The sequence below is a fragment of the Lampetra fluviatilis genome, chromosome 2 (assembly GCF_964198595.1).
Source record: "Lampetra fluviatilis chromosome 2, kcLamFluv1.1, whole genome shotgun sequence".
NCBI lineage: Eukaryota > Metazoa > Chordata > Hyperoartia > Petromyzontiformes > Petromyzontidae > Lampetra > Lampetra fluviatilis.
Genome location: NC_136276.1, coordinates 664792 through 685078, shown reverse-complemented (window position 1 = coordinate 685078; position 20287 = coordinate 664792). Strand labels below are relative to the sequence as shown.

The 20287-nt window shown below is 53.7% G+C and overlaps 1 protein-coding gene across 1 annotated transcript in view; it reads left to right on the top strand.

The window, feature by feature from the left end:
- LOC144938929 (receptor-type tyrosine-protein phosphatase N2-like) overlaps window positions 1-20287 on the top strand; it is a 203494-nt gene that overhangs the window by 28594 nt on the left and 154613 nt on the right. The window contains exons 3-4 of the mRNA XM_078866659.1: window positions 14592-14684; window positions 19609-19754. Coding sequence (XP_078722785.1) covers window positions 14592-14684; window positions 19609-19754 — 239 coding nt within the window. The remainder of the gene's footprint in view (window positions 1-14591; window positions 14685-19608; window positions 19755-20287) is intronic.

Genomic DNA, 20287 nt, shown 5'->3' with positions numbered 1-20287 from the left:
TATATTACCTTGTCTATGTGGAGACATTTCTCGTTGTCATATTTTAAGACGAGAGTTACAAAGGTGTCCTTTTGGAGAATGCACGTTTGCTCCTGATCCCCTTCTTTATCAACGGGAACAAACACACAAATGAACAAACAGTGAGCCAGCGCCACTCGACTCCCAGTTGGAAACCCACGCGTTCAAAATCCCGGTGAGCGATCAAATCGGCTTGTCACGGCTGATTCTAGTTTGATCATCATTTGCGGGCCACTTTGCCGAACGGCCGCCTCCATTGTGCTGTTGAGAGACTGGCCTGCATTTAAAATAATAAGGCAGCCCGTGGCACATCTTGAAATAAATTTAACAAGGGCCTTTCATTTTCAGAAAATCTACAAAAAATTTTAATACATCAGTTCAGCTGCTGAAGAAGCTTCGAATTGTAACGATTGAACGGCTCATTTTAATTTGTAACGGCTTTCATTTGTCGCGTACAGTGTATATATGTATGTTGAACTTCTTTCGCACCGTGCGTAGCCAACCGTGCTCATTGGAGATGCGGGGTAAGGGGTGCTTTGAGTGCTGTGTCGGGTGCTGCCCATGGGGTTCGTGGGAAGCGCGTGATCTCCGGCTTCGAGACAGAGTCGCCGAGCATACACAATCGCTAACGCACGGGGAGTAGGGGGGGGTGCCACCTGTCCTGGTTCCCCAGGGATCGTCCTCTGGTCGGGGAAGCCGTCCTGGAAAATCTGCGAATATTCCTGGGACGTTTAAAAGCCCCATTTTTTGCTGTCAGTTGCGCTAATAATAGAACAGTCAAGACAATCTGTTTAGATGCAGTTCTCATCAGGCCCCACGGTGTTATCAAGTGCAGTCTCCAACTCTTATTGTCCACTCGGTCTCTCCGGCCTTTCAATGCATGTGATATGAAGAAGGGCCGTTGCCTGAAACGTCACCTATTATGTTTTCCTTTTAAGGCAGTGTTATTTACAAATATCTGAAGTTTTTGTTATTATACTATGGTTGGACTATCCATGCCAAAGCAATGTGGAATGTTTACCACTGGGCTTCCAATGGAGATACGCACAGCCCCACACGTTTATGATCATGGAAACGCGTGACCTTGACTTTGACTCATACGACCTCGTTCATTTATTGGTCATTAAAGCGGCTGCCACTCACTCCCTCCAAGGTCTTTAAAAATGATTCTATTGTGCGTTCCACTTTGTTAACCTCGAACCTTAGGCTTAATAAAATTCAATACATTCAATGAAAAAATAAATAACTGCAATGGTCACTTAATTCCAATGTAACATAGCAGGAGGTCACTTGAATACAAACCAAGGGTCCACCCGGCGGTCGTTTGAAGCCATTGGTGGAACGGAGATCGGCGTAGACGTCCGAGCGCTCGCGCGCGTTACCCGCCAGCTCGCATTCAAGCACAAGCCCCATCATGGCAAACCCCTCCCAGGGCCAGCCTCTGCGGTCGGAGCGCAGCGTTATCACGAGCAGAGCAGGTGGCCAACCGACTCGATCGGTGAACCCGCGCAATTCAATTTAAGCAATTAACGCCCAGGAACGAGCGAGCGCGATGAGTGCAGCAGCAGCAGGAGGAGCAGCAGCAGCAGGGCAGGTGGTCGACTGACCCTCGCAGTGACCCCGCACCCCCGGGCACATCACTCTGCTGCCTGCTCATTGGCAACCTTTTGCTCTCCGGGCTTTGGACATCACTTTAAATAATGAGAATTGTTTTGTTTTTATCAAAAAGAGTCCAGCCCCCCTTTCCCAAAAAAAGTAGTTTGGTTTTCCTCCCCAGCCCCCGCCCCCCAAGAATATGATAGTTTACCGCCTATGGAATTGAGTGGTGTACAACCCGTTGACACGCTATGCGGATTTTCAGCTGTTTAAAAACATCTCAGTCATGGCTCATGGGAAATGGGTCCCACTCTGCGGAAAGTCAACGGTGCCTCTCCCATGGAAAGACTCATCCCAGCCGTGAGAATGTAGAATTTTCAATACGGTCTCCGGATTCTTAATGAAGCTGCCCCACACAGCATTCGAGTCCACCAAGCCTGCTTTATAAAACGAATCGGTAATGTGCCTGGGCGTTTTGGGTGAGACACGGGGCAAGCATCGCTGAGATCCTGGGTTTGAATCCAGGTTTGAGCCACACTTCAATAAACTAGGTTCTCATGTACAGTGAGTTGATGGTCTCAGTCTATCTTAATCACGAATTAGTGCTTTAACAAACGCATTGAATGATGTTTTTAACTATAATTGACAAAATTACAGCTCTGAAATAATATTTTCAATCCCACTGCCATGAAATATGTTGCACAGCACGTACACATTGCAGGCTGCAAGTGTAGATACAAGTGATCTCGGCAGTATTTCTCTGACATCTGCATCAGCGGGCCATTCTTTAACACACTCATCAATAACACTGTGGCCTTAAAAATGAAATATAGATGATGGGCAATGGCCCTTCTTCACTGCGTGTTTATTATTAAAAAAGGACAGTTTCCAGGAATGTAACCGATCATTATTTTAAGGTCACAGTGTTATTGATGAGTTGTGAGGTTTGTGTGTTGTTATTTGTGCGCCACTGCCAATGGTGCATCGCCAAGCGAAGCGTTCTTTTAGCAAGGGGCGAGATCCACTGCTGGTCTGTGAGAGTTCCGCATGGACACGTCTTCGTTCCACACTACAATGTTGATGGCACAATTGGAACGCAATATGTCGTTTAGATAGCCTCAAGACAGCAGGGCCAGATTTTTTTTACGAAATGTACCGACCCATCATCCATGGAATTGAGGGCAAGACTCTTCTGACTTGTTGAAGGTGCATTGTGGCCTGCTGCCTTGGCGTTTATATTGAGTGCTGTGTGGGGGAGTGTGTGTGTGTGAGAAAGAGGTGAGAGTGTGTGTGTGTTTATGTTGGGGTGGTGTATGGGTGAGACAAAGGCAGCTTGGGAGGGGGTGGTGGCGCCTTGGTTGTGGTGCTGCGCTGCGAACCCGGCGACGCGAGTTCGATTCCCAGTCACGACCAATTACGGTGGCGAATATTTGAAGCGGTTCCTGGGCCTCCCCCGGTCGAGTCAGCCTCAGTGTGTGCACGCTGGCACTCATCTCGGCACTCATCTCGGTAGACAAAGGCGGCCGGGCGTGGTGCTGGCCACCCCCACCCCCTCGTGTGCCCGCTAAGGGGCCGTCCATAAATGACGTCACGCACCGGGGGGGGGGGGGTCAAACCTTTGTGACGATGTGTGACGAGGGGGGTGAGAAATGTGACGTCACACAGCGCCACATTAAAACCGCACCACAATGACAATAGCTTAAAGCGATTTGAAGCATGTTTTATTTTTTGGGGGGGCAGAGCTTTGTATTTGAGGGGGGGTCTGACTTTTTGTGACGCCGTGTGACGAAGGGGGGGGGGGTCCAAAATCGCGTGACGTCATTTATGGACGGCCCGCTAAACAGCACTTGCCCCAACAGCCCGTAGAAGGCTATACGGGGGATCTTTGTGTGGACTGTGTGTCTCTGTCTCCCGGTGGCGGGTGTGTGCGTGCGTGTGTCGCTGTTAGGCGATGTGGGAGTAATCGAGGTGAAACGGGGAGCGTGGGGACGCAGGTCGTCGTTTGTGCTCAGATTGTGTCGGCTCTGATGCTGATAAAGCGACACGGTTATTTATTTCCGGCTGAATAGGGCGCGTGTCCCGCACTAACCTTAGCCTCATCCCTCAAATATGTCCAAAATACATTCTCACAGAAATTTGAAAATCTGCTCGTACATTTCCATCTCGCAGCCGGATTGCGATAAGTGTGGCTGGCATTACCCAATTACGTGCACTGATCAAACACGGCTTTGTTGTGTTCGTTGTTGTTCTTGTAACAACATCGTAGACACAGACGTTCGCCTCAGCTGGGCAGCCCGGCGTGGGGAACGTTTGGCTGCCGTGCGCCCATTCTCGTCCGAACGAGATCGCGTCACAATCCCGAAACACGGAAATTGCTCTCGCCCAAGGAGGACCAAAAAAACCCACCCTCGCCACAGTCACACGAATCACTGGCAAATCGCTCTGCCTCCCCACCTGCCCCCCTACACGCGAGGTCACGTGACCGCATTAGCCAATGACTCGCTCGTTGCCGTGGTGACAAACAGCTCCCTCCGCGTGCTGCCATGGCAACGGCCGTGCCATTGGCTCCAGGCAAGGAAGAGGAGGCGGGGCTGTAATTTGAAATTGTTGACATTTTTAATTACCACGGGGGCAGTGGCTGCCTGAGCCGTAGACCACTCACACAGAGACACACAGACTCACACAGAGATCCACAGACTCACATAGAGACCCACAGACTCACACAGAGACCCACAGAATCATAACAGAGATACACAGACTCACAAAGAGACCCACAGACTCACACAGAGACCCACAGACTCACACAGAGACCCACAGACTCACAAAGAGACCCACAGACTCACACAGAGACCCACAGACTCACACAGAGACCCACAGACTCACACAGAGACCCATACATGACCCACAGGGTCATACAGAGACCCACACAGAGACCCATTCACTACTCACAAAGAGACACAGAGACCCACAGACTCACACAGAGACCCATACATGACCCACAGACTCACACATGACCCACATATTCACAGACCCACAGACTCACACAGAGACCCACAGATTCACACAGAGACCCACAGATTCATACAGAGGCCCATAGACTCACACAGAGATCCATAGATACAATGTGTTCCACCGTTTCGCTGTGGCACAGAGCCACAGACACAGTAGGCTGATTATTTTATTTTTAGTTCGTGTACAATGTGATTGTACCTGCCGTGGCCATTTCCATTTCACAATGGATTTGGTGGGAAATCATTTATCTTCCCGATGGCTGGCTGCTGAGATCCGCGAAGAGGGGCGAATGTAGGAACAGATCGCGTGGCGTGCCGGCGGTCTGCCTGTGCACGTGATGGGGTTGATCTAGATTTGAGTATATGATGGGGGGTCTCAGCGCCAGCAGCCGCGGGGCGATGGGCGCACGGCACCCCACGGATCTGTCTCGCCAGGCGACAGAACTTTGTCTTTGCTCGGCGGCGATGGCGTTGCCAAGGTGGCTGCTCCCACCACCAAACGCTCCGCAGGAGAGAATCCGCTTTGTCGGCCAGACGTCCAACACGCTTGCGCCTCTTTGGCGATGCGAGTCCCAGGGGAAGGTGATGCCCACGCACGCCGCTTGATTGTCGACCCACTGCTGGCACGAGGGCCTCGTCCACGCCCGCAGGTGTCCTGGGGAGTTGTTTGGTCCAAACTTGGTCAGTGCGGACAGGTGAAGGCGGAGAGCGTAACGACGTAGGAGCTGGGCACGGTACAGCACCGCACTCTGCTGCCCACTTGCGGCCTCCGACGCCTGCACAGAGAGGCCTCGACTCCGCTCGGCCACGGAAAAATCCACGAGATTTGGCGCATTTTGAGTGATTTGTTAAGAGGCTAGAAGGCAATAAAACGGTGAAATATTTGTTGCAGCAACACATGAGTTTAAATCCTGGCAATGGGCTACTCAACTCACTCGCCATCACCACCACCATCAGTGCCATCGCTCCTCCAGGAATGATTAAGTGTTGGTGGTGTGGTTCACTACACGCCTGGCCACCTTTATCTCCCCAGTGCTGATGTTTACACACCGCGCCAGATACTCGTTTACCGCTGAGCCCCCAGGACAGGTTTAGATATCTCTTGCCACAGATATTATCCACACACACACAGCAAGATAAAAAACAAAGATAACCCCTATAGCTTTCACACAGACTGGTGGGGCTAGTGCTGCTGGCGAGAACCTGTTAAGGCCAGTTTGGCGCACGAGAGGGTGGTGTGGCCAGCACCACGCCCGGCTACGTACGCACACTCGCAGTGCCAAGGCTCTTTGAGGAGGCTCTTGCCAAGTTTGTTGCGAGTCGTTGGGTGACAATTCGCGAGTGACATTTTAACATTAGTCAATTTCTGACTGGGGTGTCGCCACACAACAACCCTTCTTAGAATTGCATCGTGGGGTATTTAACGTCCACTCTGAATGCCCGCAGTATTAACCAGGGCGGCCTACCAAATATGACCCTTGAACCTGCGCAAGGAGCGGCGAGCAAGCGCTACGACGGGACCCTACCCACTGCCCCCTCTAGAGATCGGAGGAGCAGTAGAGGAGAGAGGAGGGGTGGCTCTGTTACCTGGGATGAGCACGGGGGATGCAGCTCGGGCGGCTACAACAGCGACCGTCGCCGTAATTGCCGGGTTCGTGTGAAGGCGCCGTTTGTGGCAGATCGCCGTAGCACTTTGCGGTGCTTCTCCTTGCGGCCGAGTGCGGAGGTCACCGTGAGGGGGCTGTGCCTCTCTCGGTGAACGTCGATCGCCCGTCCCTCGCGCTCGCCACGGGCCGAGGGAACCGCCGCCTCCGCGTCCTGTCCGGGTCGCCAACTCGGCGGCTCTGTGGCCACGTCTCAAATCCGGCGACCCCTTTTATGGGATTCCCTCACGAACGTTACTGCAGAAACAATCGCGTGGATTTAGGAGCCATCGCACGCACGGGGTTGAGGAATCCCGTATCCGTGGCGATTGCTCGCGAACGCCAATGTAGGTGGCAGGAGCCTCTACTCGAGGATGAGATAGCCTCTCCAGAGGGCATTTGGTCTACTCTTCTGAACTGACCAAACATCTTAGATAGGTGGGAGTACCTACACCTCATCCCACCACACGTGACCTGCTGGTCGACTCACCGTGGCGTCCCTCCCCATTTATACTGCTGGGTGGACAGAGGCGAGGGTGGACGGGTAGGGAGGAGAGTTGTAGGACTCTGGCCCCAGTGTTTCAGTTGTCGAGCCAGGAGGTGAGGTCAGACCGACGACCTCTGGATTGCAACTCCAGTGCGCTGCTAACCATGACACCACGGGCAGCATCGGTACTCGTTGACCTCGTGGAATACTTGCGTTTCCCTCGTGACGTGTTCCATGACTCTCGAAGGCCTATCTCGCGACAGCTGGTGACCTTTCGAGGTTCCTTTGCTGACCCTTGTGCTGGACGGAGTTGGCAACGCTGCGTGGGGCTCGCGACTCTGCCCGTGGTGGGGGCGGCCCGCGCGCGACCCAACGCTCGCGCATTGCCCCGCACACAAAGCGCATCACGGCCCGGTAATGGATAGGCTCCCAAAAAATTATTATCACTAAATAAATGAATAGCTCAAACTTATACATTTGTGGTTACCTACACGATCCCCCCCAATGGGTCCACACCTGGTATACATTTTAATTACATCTCATTGGCCTGGTATGACGGCGCATGCCTGTAACGTCGCGTTTTGTAAGTGGGGTTGGTGGATCACGCCCTCGCGATGCTGCGTTGGTGTTCGCGGCTGTGCTGCACTGCTGCTCGCCGCTGTGTTGTACAGTACTGTGCGTGTTACCCGCGGTACAACCATCACAACACACCCCGGTACATGCATCGGAGAGCAGTGCTGAAACCATACCGGCGGCATGGTTTTTATGCGGCCGAAAGCACGCAGCACGGCAAGGTTGTACCGATGTACCAGGTAGGCTGTGCCGATGACCTCTCTACCTGTGTTATTGAGCCTAATTAAATGTAAAGCCAATTTTAATATTGTTTATTTTGTTTCGTGCGGCGAATGGCGATTGGGCTGAGCTCATGATCTCTCTCTCCACTTGGCAACCCGGGCTGCTCACGGGAGCTTGAAAAGACGGGTTCAAGCCCAGGCTCTCGGCAGGGCCCGGTTCAATGCCTCTGACCTCTGAGCCACCCGACCAGCTCAGAAGAGGGAGTTTGTACTTCAGAGGATGAGATATTATATTTCATGCGCGAGTCTTGAAATTCGGCTGAAGCTCCCCTCGGCACAGAGCAGCTCTCGTTACCGTGCAGCTCCGTCCGCATGGCGCTTTGACGGAGTGCTCGACTCAAAAGAGGAAAGGGTACGAGGTCCAATCCTGGTCGGGGGGGGGGGGCTTAATCCATCATCATCATCGTCATCATTCCGTGCTCCAGAAAAAGAGCTTCAGTTTTTACGGACAGCAACTAACATGTCGCGCTGCGTCAATTCAGTGATTAAAATAATAATAATAATAAATCAGCTCCACGGAACATGCGTTGAGTTGTGATCATGAGAATCTATAAATCACAATTCCTGAAAATGATAAGCCGATGACACATACAGGCTAATTATATTTTAGGATTTGTGTAAACGGACAGAACAATCGATAAACAATATAAATGAAAGATGGTGAACACGAGTAACGTGTACCCGTGGTGCCCTACGGGAAGGAGAACAGAGTCGAGGATGTACAGGACAGGAAAAGATAGAGGAACGGAAACTGTAAGAGAGATGCCAAAGGAAATGGGAAATAAGATAAAATTTATGGAAAAGGAACGGAAAAATTGTAGCAAAGGGTCAGGAGAGACGAGGCCTGGGAGGAAGAGGCTGCGTCAGAGCGTCGCCGCCGCTGCACGCAGAAACGGCGTCTGTTTTCACAGGGGGCGGGGAGAGGGGAGGGGTCAAGAGTGGGGGTGGCCACACAGGAGTCACACGTGGTTTACGGGAGGCTTGAGCTGATTTAGATAGACGACACAAAAATGATCCGTCTGTCTGATACTCAAAAGTCGTATTGCCACCCGCACATCGTGACGATGCATTGCATTTCCGAGGGGGCGAACCGTTTGAGTGCCCAGTCCTTGTGGTGTGCAGGGCCTGGCTTCCTCAATTCGTGGCGATGTGGACATGAGCACCGTTCCATTTGAGCAGCCAGCGATAAGGGATTGTGTTTATGTTGTGTTTGTGCATCACTGCCATCGAAGCATTGACACATTATTTGTTTAATAAATAAAACATCGATAAACCGTCTATACGTCAGCTTCACATATCCGTCTTTAGACGTACAAACAACCTAATGCGTTCTTGACACAACCAATCGCCCCCCGAGTGGGGCTCGCTTGAATCAACGCTGGTGAACTGCCGACGGTACGGGCGAGGGGCCTCTCTCGCTACGTCGTGGGTCCCCGGCTCGACGCACGGAGCAACACGACGATGGCTCGCCTCGTCGTGGAGAACAGAACTCGCGAAGTCGACAAAGCGACGTGTAGTGCCAACAACACGCCCCCACTTGTGGTGCCAACAACACGCCTCCTCCTCCACCACCACCACATCGCCGCGTCTCCACGTGAGCGCGAGGCTTGGCAGCGTCTCCTCCGCCAGGTGGAGACAGCAGCTTTGTTGTGGCTGCTGCTGTTGTTGTTTACGCACAGGGCGCGAGCATCTGCGGCCCTTGGAGCGCATGAGCCGGGGGCCTCCGAGCGATGATTATCCGCGGTGTGAACGCCTCCTCCTCATTCTCATTCCACCATCCTGCCAGAGACACTCCGCGGACCCACGCTATTCAGGCTGCCGCCTCCACTACTACCACCACCTCCACTACTACCACCACCACTACCACCACCTCCACTACTACAACCACCACCTCCACTACTACCACCTCCACTACTACCACCACCTCCACCACCACTACCACCACCTCCACTACTACCACCACCACCTCCACTACCACCTCCATCCACTACCACCACTTCCACTACTACCACTACCACCACCTCCACCACTACCACCTGCACCTCCACTACTACCACCACCACCACCACTACCACCTCCACTACCACCACCAATCTCTGGTCTCCGTGGGTCCCTCCGAAAACCATCCGAGCGACCCTCCCCCATGTCCCAGCCTGCGTCTTCTGCAATCAAAGCGCCATCAGCTCTGACCGCTCGTCACGCGGCGGAGCGCTGCCACTTGGACTCGGCGTGTCCCTTGGCATGAACGGCGGCGACGCTCCGGCGGTGCGAGTCGCTGGCTTGGCCGCACCACGCCTGTCGCCTCGTCGATGTCCCGAGAGGTCGGGCAAAGCGGCAGAGTCACCTGCTGGGGAGGGCGGCTCACTGCAGGGCCCGCTCCACGTGTCTGTCGCGGGGCGCGATGCACGCCAGAGGCTCCTTGGATTCCAAGACGATAATTATGAAACCGCAGCACAACTGGCTCTGTACATGTCTAAGCTTAAACGCGTCACTGGAGAGGCGAGAGGGACAGTGAATTGACTCCATCTCTCTGGCGGTCTGTCTGCGTGAGATGGATAAGGGCGATTGCCCGCGACAACTATTATAGTTTGTTTCCTTTTAAGGCCACGGCGTTGTTGACGAGCGTGTTGAGTGTTGTGGTTGTTATCTGTGCGTGTGCACCACTGCCAATGCAGCAGCATCACCACCACATACTTGGTCAACATGTGAGTCTCTGGACGATGTGTCTTCTTCGCGCGTCTGCTTATTTATTTAAACGTTTATATTCACTACAACGGCAATAATGACATTTTCGAGTTATGTATATTGTGCTATTGCGTCGAACTGGGACCCATATCTAGCAAAGATTAGGGTGTTGCATGTATTCATTTCCCGGTTCACCAGCACCACTCACAGAGGGCCATGCGGCTGATGGTACTTTTATCTCTTACGTGGAGAGAGATGTGAGGGAGGCGAATATCGTGATTATTTATTGTGGTACAAAACGAATGGTGGGAATTCTACATTCCTGTGACAGAGTCTTGTATATCCAAGAGATAACGATGACTGTTCAAGTCATCCCAGGAGGCACGATGCGACGTAGTCCACCCTGGTCAGGATATTACCAACTCATTCCTGATTTGACCCTTTGATCCCTGCTGCTGATGCACCAGCCAGGCTGAAGGAATGAACTAAGTGTCTTAATTATATCAATTAAAACGTGTTTGTTTGCATTGCTGTGTGTGCAGTCGATGAGCGGGGGTGTGTGTAAAGTTGTCTAGGCTCTTGTCATTTTTTAAAACAACACGGAGAAGCGAGGCCAAGGGTGAGCGAGTCCAGGGCCACTGCGCTGCTGGCGACACCGCATGTGGCTGCCTGTGTCGATGAGGTGCCATACTCTGGCTCGCCAGGAGATGGCGCTACAGCAAACATGTTTACTCCGCCTGTGCCGTCTGTATGGGATCGAGTGTTGCCCCCTCGCACGAGTGGGTTTTCTCCAGGTGATCCAGTTTCCTCCCACATGTAAACACTTGTTAATTGGCTGATAACACCTTAACATATAGAGGACAGCAGAGCTTGGTGACTGTTGGAGTTGGCACACAATCTGCAACTGACAACCACGTGTAATCTTTCTGGTGTTTTTTTATGCAGTATGTTGTTAAGCAATCTTGTTGTAGAACACACTGTCACACGCTGAGCACGTGAATGTCCAAATCATTATTCTACACGAATTCTACTTTAGGAAAGACTTGCCGACTCGCGAAAACATTTTTGTGAGTGAAATGTTTAAAACGCAAGTTTCGGATTGAAAACTTTTTTTTAACGTAATAATAATAATTTTATAAAACTTGCCAAAGTAATGTATGATTGATTTCCTGCTGAAATTTTCTTGTGTTAAATATATAAAACAACACCGTACCATGATAAATATTACATGGGGTGTGTGGGGGGGGGTCCCGTCTTGTCGCGTTAATCAGCCTTCACACGCACGCCAGGTCCCGCGCAGCCCCGGTGAACAGGGAATCACGAACCAATCTTTACTTTTCAGCTGTTGTGCAAAACCGATATGTTTAAAATCCCTCCAAAACCAAACTTCGCCTTTTGGGATTTGTGAGCACGAAACTAAAATTCAACAAGACCTCCGTTCTGGAGAGACCGTCTCTCTCTCTCTCACACACACGCACACTAAACAAAGGCAGAGCTCCCCCAGATAGACTGTCGGAGGACAAGTGCTGCTCGCTAGAGCACCTATCAAGGTGGGCACGGCCAGCGTGTGGAGGCCGTCTTGTGGTGGCCACAGCCCCAAGCGCGGCTGCGTTTGTCTCCCCGGCGCCGATGTGTACACGCCGTGCCAAATAGCCCAGGAGAAGGCTCAGACATCACTTTCCATAGATATTATCCTGACATTCACACAGGACGAAAACAAAGATCACCCGTATGTATTAGCTTACATAGAATGTTAAGGTAAATGCTTTTTTTGAAGGCTGAGCCAACCTATGGGATGCCCACTACTGGTTCAGATATTCTCCACTGATGTTGGCCGTGAGCGAGAGAGTCGAAATCAGATCTCTGGGTGTGTGGCGCAGGGCACTAACCACGACACTACCGCTCTCAACAAACAAAGACAAAGATCCCCCGTATAGCCTTACCAGACTGTTGGGGCAAGTGCTGTGAGTGAGCATCTATGGAGGCCAGAACGGTACACGAGGGATTGGGTGACCAGCACCACGCCCAGTCACCGGGGTTGGCCGTGAGCGGGAATCGAACTCGGGTCGCCGGGTTTGTAGCGCAGGGCGCTAACCGATACACTACACACACACGTACACACACGTACACACACCCACGCGTACACACAAACACACGTACACCATCACACCCACACGTACACACACAACAACAACCATTCGCCACGAAGTGGCGGTGACGTCACCACGGCGCTTGTGCCAGGCTATGTGCACGTTGAGGCCACGTGAAGTGTCGAACGCCCGCTGGCAGGAGGTCACGGGGCAGACCCAGGTGCCACGGGTCGACTGACTGAGATGACTGGCTGATGCACCACCTGTGTCCCCTACTGTGCCAACTTGCTGTGCTTTAGCCACCCGGCGCTCCGCTCGTTGTTGTGAGCATCGCTCCCCCCCCCCCTCCGTTGTTGTTGAGGGCGACTGCCTCCAACTACTCAGTAGCGTCCTCACGAGCCTCCACCACAGCGGCCGATCTTGACACCGCTGGTACCAGTCATCGGCAAGTCCACTCAGCTCCACATCCTCCTGTACCACATTACTCCATCTCTTCTCTAGCCCGTGCCGCGCTCGTTTAGCCCCCTCGATCCGGCCGAACAAAAACTGTTTAGGCATGTGGTGGCTGGGCAGCCTTGCCTGCTGGTGAATCTCACCGATGGGGTTTTGTCCAGATCTTTCAAGGATTTGTGAGCTCCTCACACAATCCAGCCTGGTTAAACCCAGGATGGACCGGAGGCAGGCCAGCCTAAATGTTTCTAACCGGCGAAGATGTTCCATTAAGGGGGTCCACATTTCACAATCGTAGAGAAGGGAGAGAATGACTGTGGCCGAGAAGACCTAAAGCTTTGTGCAGTAGCTTCCACACAGCGTTACGCAACCGATGAAAAGATAATGCCGCTCGACTGATTCGGAGTGAGACCTCTGCTGCCAAATCGGAGCCGGTCATGAGCACACTGCCCAGGTATGGGAAACTCTCCACTCTCTCCACAACTGCCCTATCACCAATTTGGTGTTGTGGGGGTGGAGTGTCCGATGGTACAAAATACCCAGGCAGGTGCTTAGTTTTGGTGAGGCTGATGGTAAGTCCCCACCTCTTAGTGGCACGCTCCAGGTTCAGCAGCAGCGCCTCCAACTCCTCTGAGTGAGCAGCAATTACCAGATCATCGGCATACATAACATGGTTGAGAAATAGGGAGCCATCCCTTGACCCCACCCGGGCATCGATCAGCCTCCCATTGTTCTGTACCAGATGGAAATTCTGCCCGTACAGCTATTGAAGGCTTCACGAACTACGTGGTCGAAATAGATGTTAAATAATGTGGGAGCCAGAGGACATCCCTGTCGCACCCCAAAGTGAACAGGGAATGGCTCCGACTCCCGGCCACGTAGTTTTTCCCGGGCCCGCTCACCGTCATGAAGGTCTTTAATGATCGTGAGCAGCGGGTCAGAGACTCCGAAAGCACGAAGAACAACCCAGAGCCCAGGCCTACTGATGGTATCATAGACCTGGGCCTATGATACCACCCACACGTACATACACCGTTGCCCGTCGAGTAGTGCCAGCGCGCAGCATATTGTGCGATCTCCACGGCGCTAAGCGTGCGCGAGGACAGATGGAAGATGGTGGATGAAGCGGGGGGGGGGGGGGGGAGGGTTTGGGGCCGGGTTCCCGGCACCGTGCCACGCTCGCTTCTTGCGCTGCATCTGCTGGGGGCGGGCGGCGCGACCGACAGGACAGTGGGAGGAGCGGGGGGGCTTGGGACAGCTCGTCAAAGCGCCCGGCACATTAAAACGGCATCAACGGTAATTAGTCCAAATTTGAAAGCAAAATAGCTTGCGTTAAGATTTTAAGACGAAGAAGAAGAAAAAACCCAAAATCGTAATGACTTAGTTTACATTTAATCGTTTGATGCCAACTGTTAATGTGCTTTTTTAAAGAGCTGTCATTCACCGTCCGTCTTAAGCATTTGTTATGAATTATTCATCATCGGTGGGTTAAATTGACAGGGCGCAGTGTTGGTTCTTTTAAGAAATCTAGTGGGGATGGGCCACTTGAAATCTGGTCGCGTTCGCCCAAGAGGAGCCATTCGTCGCTCTTCGCGTGCGAGGTTGGGGGCGCTTCTTCCGCGCGCGTTCGGAAGTGGCTTCATCCCCCCCCACCCCCAATCTTTGTAAAACTTTATTTTATTTTTTCGCCACCGGGGCGCCCCCGCGGTGGCGGTAATGTCAGGCCGTTTTGAGCGCTCGCCGTGTTGCCTCTGCAGATGGGATCCTGGGCAGCTGCGTGAAGGCCGCCTCCATCTCGGCGGCCGCCCAGCACCGACTGAGCGCGATCCTGCGGCAGCTGGCGTCTCCAGGTGAACGGCGCGGCAGGGCGCGCTCCCCACGCACACACAAGACAACGCTCCCCCGTGTAGCCTTAACATACTATTGAGGCAAGTGCTGTGAGCGAGCACCTATGAAGGCCGGCACGGCACACGAGAGGGTGGGTGGCTAACACCACGCCCGGCCACCTTTGATTCCCGAGTGGCGATGTTTACACATCGCACCAAAAACTAAATTTGAGGCTGAGTCGACCTAGGGGATGCCTAGGACCGGTTTAGATAATCGTCCCTGCTGTTGGCCGTGAGTGGGAATCGAACTCGGGTCGCCGGGTTCGTAGCGCAGCGCGCTAACTGCTGCATTACCGCTCCCCCCCACACACACGTACACACATCCACCACACTCGCATCACGAAACCATAATAGATCCACCACACGCACTGCTGGAGTCAACCCAGTAAACATGCCGCCGACGCTGGGCCAATGTTGGCATGTGGTTGGTATTGTTGGAGCAAAGTTGGCACAATGTCCCACGTTGCTTGACTGGGACCGCGCTCCCACAAGTCTCGTGCTCACGCTGTCGCCACTCTCGCACTGCAGCTGCACTGCTCCCAGCACCGCTCGCTGGCTCCTGCGTCGACAAACGCGGTCACATTCAGACGCACTGCGAACCCAACCTGCACTCGACTGTATCCTCTCCACCATGCACTCACGAGGCTTCCCAGTCTCTACGCACCAACAGCACACTCCTCACTGCACACCAGCCACCCAGTCAACATGGATCGTTGCACCAACGTTGGCTCAACATTGCATGTTTACTGGGCAGTCGTTCACCCTCGCTCCCCATTTGTCCACCACACTCCTGCCAACACACTCCCCACACTCTCAATATGGACTCACCAGGCCCCCCCACACTCCCACCACGCTCCTGTCACACTCCCACCACATTCGCCACCCTCCCACCGCGCTCCCTCCACGTTTCCCACGCACCCACCGAGCAGAGCAAGGGGAGAGAGTGAGAGTGAAACTATATATTTAAGCATGTAACAAAACACACCGAGACGGCACACAGGCACACACGCGCATCCACACGCGCGCACACACCCCCACACACGCGCGCGCAGACACCCACACACCCCCACACACGCGCGCAGACACCCACACACCCCCACACACGTGCGCAGACACCCACACACCCCCACACACGCGCGCAGACACCCACACACCCCCACACACGCGCGCAGACACCCACACACGCGCGCAGACACCCACACACCCCCACACACGCGCGCAGACACCCACACACCCCCACACGCGCGCGCAGACACCCACACACCCCCCACACACGCGCGCAGACACCCACAAACCCCACACACGCGCGCGCAGACACCCACGTGCGCGTCGCGGTGTGCGAGGGGGCCGGCGTCTCGAGGTTAATGGCGCAGAACGCGAGCGCTCCAGGTGAAGGCCACGGCCGCCGACGTAGAACAAACGAAGCGGCGCGTTCCTGCAGCTCCATCACCGGGAGGGAGCGTCGGGCCCCCAGACACCCGGGCAGCAGCGCGTCCTCCCCCTCCCGCCTCCACTCCTCCGTAATAAAACTAAAATGTTTTTTAAAATGTGCGAGTGAAGGATTGCGAGAGAAGAAGCGAGACAGGCGCGCGCGTGACAGGCCGGACGAACGAGACGGCAGAAAGGACACAAACACAAGGGCGGGGCTTGGTTCTGTGCCGTGATCTCCCTCCCGACTCTGCCAATTTGTTCAGGCGCGGTGAAGGTGGAATCATTTTCATGGATGGATGGAAACTTCCGAACACATTTAATCACGAGTGATGAATACTTAACTATAGATTTTAATATTTCACGTCGACAATGTGATGCTGATGAAATCAATGTTTGTTCCCCACAATGACCTGGTGGGACTCGTGGTAGGTCAACAACCTCGACACTGTAGCTGCAATCCAGAGACCAACTCGGGCATCACCCTGGGAGGTGGAAGCGTAACGATGGATACCCCCTGCCGTCATTTCACACATTCTCACGATTCAGGGCCATGATTTGAGGAGGAATTACTTTTACTGCCTCTCCCATGGGGTCCCATCCTCCTTGCAGCATATCGTTTGCGAATTGTGGAAGAGTTTTTTCGCTCATACATCGGGCGAAGTCTTATGAATTAGTTTTAATTGGCGAGTCGATGTGCCCTAACATGCACTGGTGGCACTAAGTCCAAGCAAGCCAAGCAAATGTAGAGTGCCCCAAAAAGATCGAGGGGCGCCGGCTTCATAGAAAAAAATGTGTGTACGTAAAATATCATCTCAGGTTCAAATCCTCTTAAACATTTCACGCTAACAAAATGAAAGCCACTTGACATTACTCGTCTGCATCTCCCTTGCCGTCTCTACTACATCGCTTGTCTCTAGGTCGCATCTCTGCTGCCATCTCCACTGCATCCCTAATTTCTAGTTTGTAATTCCCCTGTCATCTCAATGAGACTTTACAAACTTGCAGTGGGGGCAGCCTCAACGAATTTCCCCCACCTGGGCCGGCAGCAACGTCGCAAAACGCGGCCTGGCCGTCTCTCCCGACAGGGAGGACATGCCCGGCACTACGGATTGCCCTCGATAAGAGGTGGCGGCGACGGTGGCGACGGTGGTGGTGATGGTGGTGGCGGCTGTGGTGGTGATGGTGGTGGTGACGGTGGTGGCGGTGGTGGTGGTGACGGTGGTGGCGGTGGTGACGACGATGGTGTTGACGGTGGTGACGGTGGTGGTGACGGTGGTGACGGTGGTGGTGGTGGTGACGGCGGTGGTGGTGACGACGGTGGTGGTGGTAACGGTGGCGGTGGTGGTGACGGTGGTGACGGTGGTGGTGGTGACGGCGGTGGTGGTGACGGTGGTGGTGACGGTGGTGACGGTGGTGGTGGTGACGGTGGTGGTGGTGGTGACGGCGGTGGTGGTGACGACGGTGGTGGTGGTAACGGTGGCGGTGGTGGTGACGGTGGTGACGGCGGTGGTGGTGACGGTGACGACGGTGGCGGTAGCGGCGTGCGCGATGCTGAGAGAGCGACTTCTCATTCCGCGCCGCCGCGCTTGGAAAGCGCTTCGCGTGCGCGCTCCGACATTTTGACCCCCGGTGATCAACGGCCACGGCTTCCACGCCCCCCACCCCCCCCCCCCCCGGGAGGGGTGGGGGGAGACAGCGTGCGGAGAGATGACTGCGGCATTATGAAAAAGGAAAAGGGGAATTCATAAATCGTATCGTAGGCGAGCTTGAGGCCATGTTTGCGCGCAATCAGGCGCGGGGCGCGACACCACGTGGGAGGCGGCTGCGTCTCGATGACGAGGCAAAGGGCTCTCAAAGAGCGGCGAGATCGCGCACTGAACACTCGATTATTCAAATCTGTGATGAATAAGTAAACAATGTTTCACCGCTTATAATGTTACAACGGAGTGGCCCAACACTGGCATGGCCACAGATTTAGTAAACAATAAATAAATAGCAGCCCCTGTTGACTCTCTCCGCAACCTTGGCTTTGTAGCGACACACTTGAGTCCATTTGATGGCTGAGGAAAAATGTGTTTTTTTTTCTTGTGAAATTAAAACTTGAACGACAAAAGTATTAGAAAGTTCCCAGCGGTGCAGAAGTCGATTGCGCGGCAAGTTCTGAGACACCGTGAAATCATCGTGACTTAACATCAGAGCTGGTCAGCTGTGCCACTCCTATTCGCTCAAGTTACCCCTCAAACGGATAATATATTTCTGAGGGTTGATTCAATTCGTGCGCCTTCCTTGGTCTCTATGATAAAGATGCATCTTCTGCCCGTCGGGTTAATTTAATCTGTCTTGTTTTTATATTCAACCTGTTTCCCTGTCATTAACCGAACCAAGGTCGTATGGATCCCATTGATAAATCAGCACATAACTTGGAAAGGTAAGCAGATGCGAGCCTGCTTGCTATTTAGTGGGGCGAAACGTTGTACATCGTGCCAAACATCGCGCGGTACAACTCGAACACGCATCGGAGGAGAGGGTCGCATCTTGACGAAGCGGACCAATCTCAACGTCGCCTTAGTGATTAGTAGCGCTTAGGAAGAGAGACGTCAACGATGTCTGACGATCCGGACGTCACGTGTCGCTTTGAATGCGCCCGGCGTCATCAGATCTCCGGAGCTCAGCGGGGTTGAGCCTGGTTCGATACTCGGATGGGAGGCTGCCTGGGAAGAGCAGCGGCTGAAGGCCCCGCCTGTTGCCAGGTGGCCAGGGGATGGCAGCGCAGTCATGGATATTTCACTTTATCTGCGCCCAGCTTTTACGTGATGGGATATCCCCGCAGGGCACTCCGATTCCCTCCGGCACGAAGCTACTCCATAACAGAATTGGCCAAACATCCCAAAGCAGCATAATCCTTCTGAAAAAGCGTCGAGACCTATGAAGGATTATCTGGATAAAGAAAGGGCATTAGTGACAGTGCATTCTGGGAGAAATGTCTCTTGGGTTGCACCACGTCTTGTGCCACCCCGATGTCTGGACGTTGCGAGGGAGAATGTGGGACACACAGCTCGGTTCCTGGAGAAGCTGCCCAGCACACGGGACGAAATGTCGGACATCGTTTCTGTACAACTCGCGGTACGACCCGAGAGCGCACCGGGGTAGCTGTGCAGCACAACCACGAAAAGCTGCGTAGCGCTCCAAAGTTGCCAACACGACTCGCAAGTGACGGAATTGGGAATCCACATCGCAACATTCGCCCTCTGTCACTGGCAGGCCGCTGCTGCATTCACCCCGTGCCTTGCAGCAACAGCTGCCGCCCACCGCGGGCGGGGGGGGGGGGGTCCCCTGCCGACAGGGCGCCTCGAGGTGCACTGCATGGAAGGCGCGGCGGTGTCATTGTTTAGCGCCGGCGACGACGACGACGACGGTGACCACGATCATGAGAAATTTCCCTCTCGCTGGTGGGCAGGTGGCTTCCCGTCGGGCACCACCCACGGAGGACGCCGGCCCGGCTCCGGCACCCGAGCGCCCTACGGCTCCGTGTGGACGCCGTCCGACAGCGGTGGACGGGAGCTGCTCCCGGCCCCGGACCGCTGGGACCTCTACCCCTCGTGGGTCAGTGCTCCCAGCCCTCTCTCAGCCACCCCTCTCTTGTAAAATACTCTATGCAATCATTTTCAGTGAGTAATCCATCGATCGATATCCCAATAACAAAAGGGATACATTATACAGCGGTTGTCCTTTGGGCAGACTCGCCCTTGCCACAGGAATGTGGAATTTGTCACCACTGGCTCAGGGCTGTAAACGGGGCGTTGAGATGACAGGTGGCTCGCTGCTCCGCTGAGCAGGAGGACCTCACTCGGAGCTTTGACGAGAGAAAGCGGAGATCTGTGACTCTCCACCAAGGCTGCCCACCCACGGCGCTGTACCTCCCTGAGATACGGAGACGTCGATCTCGCGATTTTCTTTCTCACCCGTTGAGTCATCAGTGGGGCATTTGTAATCTCATCGTTCTCCGTTTGTCCTTCGTTCTCAATGACTACATTTATTAAACATTTTTAAAATAGTTTTGAGAGACATACATGTTATGTTTTTTTTGTATAAAATAAACCAATTTTAAACTACGATATTTTACTCGAATGAACGGC